Here is a 9,487-nt window from a genome sequence, read left to right as displayed (position 1 = left end):
ATAGCAGATGGAAGTAAATATATCTGTATTTTCGATGCTCTAATTTCCAAACACGAAATCATATATTCGGTTGTTAATTCGTGGGGGTCAAATCCATCCATCAATGATCGATGTCTATCTATCCAGTGTCTACAGCCACTGGCTTTTTCTTCTAAATTCTGCAACCCTTCCATTATAGATAACGCCGGCAGAATACTACTCCTTCTCCATCCGTCCTCTCCCCCGACTACCCCCGGAAATGGATCCCAGAATATGGAGCGGGCTGCCGGCGGACCTCCTTGAACACGTTCTCTCATTTCTGCCATTAAACACCTTCCTAAACCTCAGATCAACCTGCAAACACTTCAAATCTCTCATCTATTCTCCTGCTTTCATCTCCAAACATTCTTCTTCTTCTTCTTCTTCTTCTTCTTCTTCTTCTTCAAATCCCTCTTCTTTTCTGCTGCTTTCGCACCCACAGATTCTCGAAAGCTACTCCCTCTACGACACTATCCTCAACACCTGGCGCAACCTATCCCTCCCCCTCCCTCCCTCGCTATTCTGCGCACCCTCTTCTTCCTTGCTCTCCATCTCCTCCGGCCTCATCTGTTTCTCCCTCCCAAACGCCTCCTCTTTCCTCGTCTGCAACCTCTTGGCCGGAACTTCCAGAACTGTGAATTTCCCAAAATACCCATTTCCCTTCTCCTTCGATTCTCTCACTCTGGTTTCCACATCCACCGGTTTCAAGCTCTTCGTGCTCCGTTGTTCTTCCGGGTCGTCAACCAACGCTTTTGTCTACGACTCAGGGCTCGATCTCTGGGTTCACCTCAACCAAATCGACTCAGTCTTGGGCGATAACCATAACTACCATCGACAGGCCGTCGTTAACTGTAATGGCTTCTTGTACTTCACAACCCAGGAGCCGCTTTCAATCGTTGGGTTCTGTTTGGAAACCGGGAAATGGGAGAGATTGGTTGTGAATTTAGGGGCTGAAGATCAGCTTAGTTTTGTGAGATTGGTGAGTGATGGGAGTCGGAAGCTGTTCTTGATTGGGGGAATTGGACAGTACGGAATTTCGAGGAGAGTGAATATATGGGAAAGGGAGAGAGAGGGAGAGGATTGGGTTGAGATTGGGAGTGTGCCGGAGACAATGTGCAGGAAATTTATGTCGGTTTGCTATCACAATTACGAGCATGTTAATGGGTTTTGGCACCAGGGTTTGATCTGTATATGCTGCTACACTTGGCCGGAGATCTTGTACTTCGAGGTTTCGAGGAGGAGCTGGCATTGGCTGCCTAGATCGCCGTCGTTGCCGGAGAAATGGAGCTGTGGCTTCCGGTGGTTCTCCCTTGTTCCTGAGCTACATGCTTTTGTTTGACACCTCCTGTTTATGCGTTCAATCTTTGTTCGTTTTATTCATGTGAAAGTGGATGATCGATGTTATCTTTACATACATACATACATACATAGAATGAGCTTCGTCTTTCAATCCAATTATTATACCTTTTTCACTCCTTATGTACGCCTTTGACGCACAATAAGCATGAGGAGGCCACATTGTAGTGTAGTGCGGTAGCCATTAAAAGATTTCCATTTTGCAAGTAATTGTTGGAATGTCTCTACTTAGGAACCATGCCATGATTGTTGTGTATTGGCATATATCAATGACAAATAAGATAATTAAGAGTAGAATATTATTATTATGGTCAAGACTAATTAAGAGTATCCTCACTCCGATTTACCAGTAATAAATTAGGGACAATTAAGAGTATAATAATATTATTATTGGGAGTGTGCCGGAGACAATCTCAAATTAGGGACAAGTTAAAAAGAGTTGTAATTTGTAAGCAAGGAGCCATTTTCCTTCACTCACTCTGAGTGAGAGAGCTCTTTTAGGAACAAAGCTATGTAAGTTATATGCCAATTGCCCCGTTTGATTCACGAGCAAGGGCAATAGCATCATATATATATATATATATAGTGTTGTTTATAGGAAACTCAGAATAGATCTCTCATATGCATAATAATTTATGGGGGCTGGGCTTGCGTTGGGAGGAAGAATTCCACGAGCATGAGTGTGAGAAATTAAGTTGGGACTTATTTTAAAAGTCATTAAAATATCATTTATACTTGTAGAGTAGTAGTCTGAAATTAACAATTTACAAATTAATTATATGGATAATGGTAGGCATAAATAAAAAAGAAAATTGAGATGGCTGTGAACATCAAAATCGTTGAGTGATTGACCAACATGTAAAATGGGTGAGAGTGAGTGAGAATGAATGAATGAATGAATAATTATGGTATCTAGAAAGGTTGAAGTCCCAAACAAGAAATTTAGGATGCAATTAAACTAAACCTTTGTCTAGTTGGATAAGCAATGCAACACACACACACACCCATTAATTAATAGTATATTATTATATATAGATGTGTTCCTCTCCCCCTACGTTTCTAAACTAATTAAGAAACGTTGTATTGTATCCGTTTAAATCATCATGATTAACCCTCTTACATTCTGTCGGGCCGAGTGTGAGGATACCTGGGGTGAGCGATTCACAAAAACAATTCACCTTTTTGGGACAAGAAACGTTGTAAGGGGAGGTAAGGTTGGTTAATTACTCTTTTTGTCTTTTTGTTTGGGATGCTATTAATTGATTTTCGCATGCATTTGAGCAAGTTATTGGTTAAACATACTAAGTCACTTTAAGGAGATGAAAGACGTATTAATTTGTCTTTTACACATTTAGGGGTGAGGGGTTGTGGGCATGATCGATCTTTAATTATTATTATTATTAGTTTCTTTTTTCTTACCAATTCCACCCATTTCGATTAAAGCATTAAGGATTGGGTTTGGTGATGGTACCATCTTTTCTTTTTTTTTATGGACATGAGGTGAATGAATGTTGGACTGTAAAAATTTTCCTAGTGCTGCTGATGCAGTGAATTCCAATACTTAAGCAAACCCACTAACACTTAGAATGGAAATGTCAAAAGTCCCACCCACCTAACTAAATGGGGGTTGCGTTTTCGTGCTCAAAATATACTAGTAGTTTACATGATCATTAACATGCAAGAAAGTCTTTTGATAATGATTTTTAAATCAATTTTAAATATATGACCATAAATCCTATTGAAATTATTTGTAAGAGATCCTGTTCAATTAATAATTCAAATCAGACCACTATTATAATTTGAATTATTTTGCAAAGAGACGTATGATTATTTTATTTTAGAACCCAAATCATAAAGATCTAAATTCTATTAGTAATATAGGTCCCGTCTAAAAAATAAAATCACATAAATTTTAAACAAAAAAAATTATAAATTACATCACATGAGATCTCATGACTCTAATTTTAGCCTATCTATATATATATTATAACAAAATAGCCGTCAAATTTTTTCCCGCTCATTTTCAGTTACTATTTTGATATTTTATTATGTTTTTTTAATTTTTGTTACTTACCCAAAATGGAATTTTTATAGGTCATTAATTAAGTCTTGGAAATGTAGTTCTTGGAACATATAGTTCTTTGAACATGTAAATATTTTTTTTTCATAACTAAATAGTGTTTGGAGAATGTGTAAACATGCTGATATATAAAGAGTCAAGATAAATATTATTAATTTATTCATATTATTAATTTTTAAATATTAGCATCTATATATATATATTATAACAAAATAGCCGTCAAATTTTTTCCCGCTCATTTTCAGTTACTATTTTGATATTTTATTATATTTTTTTAATTTTTGTTACTTACCCAAAATGGAATTTTTATAGGTCATTAATTAAGTCTTGGAAATGTAGTTCTTGGAACATATAGTTCTTTGAACATGTAAATATTTTTTTTTCATAACTAAATAGTGTTTGGAGAATGTGTAAACATGCTGATATATAAAGAGTCAAGATAAATATTATTAATTTATTCATATTATTAATTTTTAAATATTAGCATAAAATTTTAATTGAAATAAATTACAGAAAAATGAGACTTTTTTAAATCGAGAGAAATCTTGAGATATTAAGTAATACTGTTGAATACCGACTGTCAAGTAAATTTTTTATTTTATTTTTATTTATATATAGTTTAATTAATTTAAATTTATTTTTTTATAATTTTAAATGTTATAATTTTATATATAACTTAAATGTTATAATTTTATTTTTAACCTTTTTTTTTGTTGCTTTTTTAAAAATGTGACATGTCTTAAATGTGATTATTGATTGTTAGGAAAAATATGTAAAGTCATGTATAGATAATCAATTTTAAAATTTTGATTATTATTATTTATATAATTAATTAATTATTTAAATTATTTTTATTTTATATATAGTTTAATTATTTTAAATTTATTTTTTTATAATTTTAAATGTTATAATTTTATATATAACTTAAATGTTATAATTTTATTTTTGTTTGTTGCTTTCTTAAAAATGTGACATGTGTTAAATATGGTAATTGATTGCGATGAGAAATATGTAAAGTCATGTATATATAATTAATTTTGAAAATTTGATTATTATTATTTATATAATTAATTAATTATTTAAATTATCTTTATTTTATATAGTTTAATTAATTTAAATTTATTTTTTATAATTTTATATATAACTTAAATGTTATAATTTTATTTTTTAACTTTATTTTTTTGTTGCTTTCTTAAAAATTTGATCTGTCTTAAATATGATAATTGATTGTCAGAAGAAATATGTAAAGTCATGTATGGATAATCAATTTTGAAAATTTGATTATTATCATTTATATAATTAATTGATTATTTAAATTATTCTTATTTTATATATAGTTTAATTAATTTAAATTTATTTTTTATATTTTTAAATGTTATAATTTTATATATAATTTAAATATTATAATTTTATTTTTTTAACTTTTTTTTGGTTACTTTCTTAAAAATTTGACTTGTCTTAAATGTGGTAATTGATTATCAATAGAAATATGTAAAATCATGGATAATCAATTTTGAAAATTTGATTATTATCATTTATATAATTAATTATTTATTTAAATTATCTTTATTTTATATATAGTTTAATTAATTTAAATTATTTTTCTTATAATTTTAAATATTATAATTTTATATATAACTTAAATGTTATAATTTTATTTTTAACTTTTTTTTACTTCCTTAAAAATTTGACCTGTCTTAAATGTGATAATTAATTATTAATAGAAATATGTAAAGTTGTGTATGGATAATCAATTTTGAAAATTTGATTATTATTATTTTATATTATTAATTGATTATTTAAATTATCTTTATTTTACATACAATTTAATTAATTTAAATTTATTTTTTATAATTTTAAATGTCATAATTTTATTTTTCAACTTAATTGATTATTGTCATTTATTTAATTCTCCTTTTTCTCATCAGTCTACACTGAAGATGTGTTATATGTTAGACTTGGAGAAATTAAATGCAAATTAAATTTGTGTTTTGAAAATTATGTTAAGTGAGTAAGATTCAAATTGTGTGGCAAAGCGTGGGTAAAAAGAGAAATTTAATGGTGGCATGTGATTTGATAAATTGAGAGAAATAGGAGAATTTGAAAAAAGAGAAATTAATAAAAGAAAGTAAATATCTCTCTCTCTTCTTCCTCTCCATTCCCGTTCAACCATTCAATTTCTTCTCTTCTCCTTTCTCAATTATTTTTCTCAAATTTTATCTTCTTCTTTACTTTTATTTAGTAAATTTTAACCGTATTTGTAATACCCCGAGGGCTCAGAGAAGTTAGAATATATCGAGGATAGTGTAAGAAAGGAAACAACACCAGTTGGATACCTTTTGGGTTGAATGTTGGCAAAGAACTCCCAAGTTAAGCGTGCTTGACCTGGGGTAATCCAGGAATGGGTGACCCCCCTGGGAAGTTCGTGTAGGCTCATCAGGATAAGTTGTTCCGGTCCTTCCTATCGCTCGAACATGATGTTACAGTATTTTTTTACCCAGTTTGGTCTTCTGGTATAACATAACACCACTATTTTGTTAAGTGAGTGATGTGAATGCAACTAAAAAAAATTAGGCCTTGAGGGTTCGTGTGGTATGCACATATGAGACAAATACACGTAAAAATTCAAAAAAGAAAACGTCTACCCTTGAATGCATATTTCAAAATAAATAGGTTGATTATCGTTTATTTTTATTTTCCTATTATTGTGTAATTTTTTTTATTTTTTACGCATTGCTTATTGTATTACATGTTAATTTAGGTTTATTTTTACATGATTTCGAGATAGAGTTATGTGCTTTTAATTGTTCGTCTACCATTGAATGCATATAAGGAAATCTTTCAAAATTTATAATCTTTTTGTTGTATTTTTATGATTGTAATACGATTATTTTATTTATTTTTTACTTCTTTATTGTAATTTTCATTTATTGTAACTACTAAATTATATAATTTTCACTTTAATAATTTTTTTTATTTTTTTTTACTATATCCATTCATCCATGCATCGCATGGGTGATTCACTAGTATATATATATATATATATATGTGTGTGCGTGCGCGCGCGCGCGCGCGCGCGCAGTTGCAAAGAATGTTTCCTTTTAACAATGCTGACGTCGCCTATTTTCTCTCCAACCAAACAGGTTATAAATTTGCTGATAGACTCATGTGATGTGGGCCTGCGGTGGATACACTACTAAAATGACCAGACAAAAAGGATTAACCAACAAAACACTGGATATGGCTCAAAAGGTAGCTAGCTAGCTATCAACAAAATTTGATCACGTCTGTGTAACTTCTAACCGGGGAGTGAACAGGTATCCCAGCTGAAAGCCCATGAAGAACAATGGGCCGGTTTGATTTATGGGTTCCAAAAACTGATTTTACAATAGGGTAAAGCTATACAGTACCAACTTTTATCTTTAAAATTTAAAATTCATGTTAAACATTTGATTTATAACCCATACTAATGTAATGCTCGTAGTGATATCACATCACGTAGATCACCAGTTCAAATGAAAGATTATTGACTATGGAATCGTGGTCCAAATAAATAGAAGTATGAGACTACTCGTTAAATGTGCTTGGGGGACTCTGCATCTGTATTGTTTCAATCCTGTAAAATTTTTGATAAGATGGTTATTGTTACGCGCTATTCCCGTATCACTCCTTATGGGTCAGGCTCAGTCCAATGGACCGGCCCAATCGCCCGGAACCGAGGTGGCGCAGACGACCTCGTCAAAGAAAGCCCATAAACCACCGAAATTCGAAGCTCATAAAGCAAGCATTCCGCGAGCTCCTGATAAAGCCCCTAGCGAGCTCTCAGCAAAACCCTCAGTTCGCTAGACCGCCCAGATCATCAACTTAAAACCATCAGCTTGCATAAGTGGTAAAACTGCTGAGAAGTCAGAGATAGAGTCCATTTACTTTATCTGTAATTGTCCATGCTCCTCGTAATGGGGATCCCACTCCCGATTTTGTGTAGACGATAAGGGTTGTTTGTCCCCCGTTATGTAATCATTGTATTTCTATATGTTATCTAAATTGTAAAGGCCCCTCTGTATAAAGAAGAATCAGAGATATTATGAGGGGTAGGGACAGAGAGAATAATCAGACACCGCTATTCTGAGAAAATAATCAGAGTGCGGTCGTGGAGTAGGTATTATTCTAGCCGAACCACGTAAAAATTCTTATGTTGACTCATCTCTGGAACCTTTTGTTTTCCTCTTCTTGGCACTTTGAACTTACTCATCGCGGCCCAAAACGAATCACGATTGGCTGAAATTGAATGTCGACATTTTGGCGCTAGAGGAAGGGGCACTGCTCTGATCGATAGCAATAACAAGAGGAAGGAATACACGAAGTTCTGAGGCGGCAGTCGATCCACCAGAAAATCATCGCAATCGACCGTGAGACTGTCCACCAAATGGAGGGCCCGTTGCCTAGACGGCAGATATCCCTTTACCACTGCCAGCTAGAGACGCCACCGGCATACCACCGCGATTTCTTGTTCAACCTATTGTTCAAATAGCCGGAACGGGGACGATCCGGGACTGGCAGCAGTGCCAGGAGGCATTAGAGAATACAATGATGCAGCTCACTGACGCGGTCAGAATTCTAGCCCAAACTCAAGTATGGGCTGCTCACGATCCACTGGCTTCGCCTCGAAGGATCTGCCAACCACGGGAAGAGAGACCTTCGCCTGCAGAAGAGGATATCAGGGATAACTATCCATTCCCAAATCACCACTCCCCGGTCCGAGAAAGAAGTAAGCGATCGCAGACCCAGCAATCAGCAGGCCCGGACTCAACTGTGCAGGAGCTATATCAAAGGGTTCGGCAGCTAGAAGAATGACAACGAGTCCGCAGCTAGAACAATGGCCGTGGGGACAGGACGCCGTTCACCAGGGAGGTTGAACTCGAACCCCTCCTCCGGAGATTTAAAGTCTCGAGCATGCCACAGCACAACGGGGACAGCGACCCCTATGATTACCTGGATGCGTACAACGTACAAATGGATTTGCAAACAACCAATTCGCTAGCTAAATGTCGCGCCTTCCCTGCGATCTTGGGTGACATTCCCCAAGCTTGGTTCAGGAGTCTTCCGCCTCGCAACATCAACAACTGGAAGGAGTGCCAGGAGAGGTTCCTCAACCAATACAGGGATCTACGGAGGCAGCTCGCACCACCTTATCACCTCGCCACAGTGTTCCAGAAAGAAAACGAGTCCCTGGGGGATTACATCGCCAGGTTCAAATGGGAGGTGAGCAACGTCGAGGATCCCTCCGACGAAAGTATCCTGACGGTGATTTTCGTCGGCCTTCGAAAAGACGGGAAGCTCTATGAGAGCATCTACAGGACCCTAGTTAAAGACTTGGGGGAATTCTATGAATGAGCTTCCAAGGAGATCCAATGGGAAGACGCCTTTGGGTCAAAGAAACCCATCGGGTCAAAAGAAAAATCTAGGGGCTCCAACCAGAATAAGAGACAGAATAACAGAGACGCCAGAAGGGAAGCTCGGGGGAGCGCTCAAACAATGAAGTCTTTAAGCGAGCTCGCAAGGTAGAAAGAGATGAGCGACCTCCGCGGTCGCAGCGCTTTAACAGCTATTGTGTCCTGTTTGACCGCCAAGAAATGATTCTCGCCATGGAGAGGAACAAAGAGGAGTTCGGCAAGCCCAACCCGTTGAGAACTCCCAACAAATTCAGAAATAAGAAAAAATTCTGCGCATATCACAAGGAGGCGGGTCACAACACCTTTGAATGTTGAGCCCTAAGGGACGCCGTTGAGGATCTGATAAGAAGAGGTCGCTTGAAAGATTACGTGGTGCGACCAACCAATCAACCAAGCCAACCACCGGCACAGCAACCGCCCACCTCCAATGATGAGCGCTCACCGACTGTGCGAACTATCTACACGATTCACGATAGGCCTCACCTCGCGGGAGCCTCCCACAAATCTCGCGACAAGTACGTGCGTGAAGCCAACCATGTCTTGCTGGCGAAATCGAACGAACAGTCGTTTCCCACGAAGC

The 9,487-nt window shown here is 35.7% G+C and overlaps 1 protein-coding gene across 1 annotated transcript; it reads left to right on the top strand.

Annotated features, from left to right (window-relative positions):
* The first annotated feature begins 77 nt into the window (after window positions 1-77).
* On the top strand, window positions 78-1,490 carry LOC127798899 (F-box/kelch-repeat protein At5g43190-like). Its single transcript, XM_052332541.1, has one exon. The coding sequence runs from the start codon at window positions 239-241 to the stop codon at window positions 1,355-1,357; it is 1,119 nt and encodes a 372-aa protein (XP_052188501.1). The 5' UTR covers window positions 78-238; the 3' UTR covers window positions 1,358-1,490.
* The last annotated feature ends 7,997 nt before the right edge of the window (window positions 1,491-9,487 follow it).

This window comes from Diospyros lotus, chromosome 4 (assembly GCF_014633365.1).
Source record: "Diospyros lotus cultivar Yz01 chromosome 4, ASM1463336v1, whole genome shotgun sequence".
In the NCBI taxonomy this organism is placed as follows: Eukaryota; Viridiplantae; Streptophyta; class Magnoliopsida; order Ericales; family Ebenaceae; genus Diospyros; species Diospyros lotus.
This window is presented reverse-complemented; position numbering and strand designations above follow the sequence as displayed.

Coding starts and splice junctions, on each gene's coding strand:
- LOC127798899 (XM_052332541.1), top strand. CDS start 239: ATGGATCCCAGAATATGGAGCGGGCTGCCGGCGGACCTCCTTGAACAC.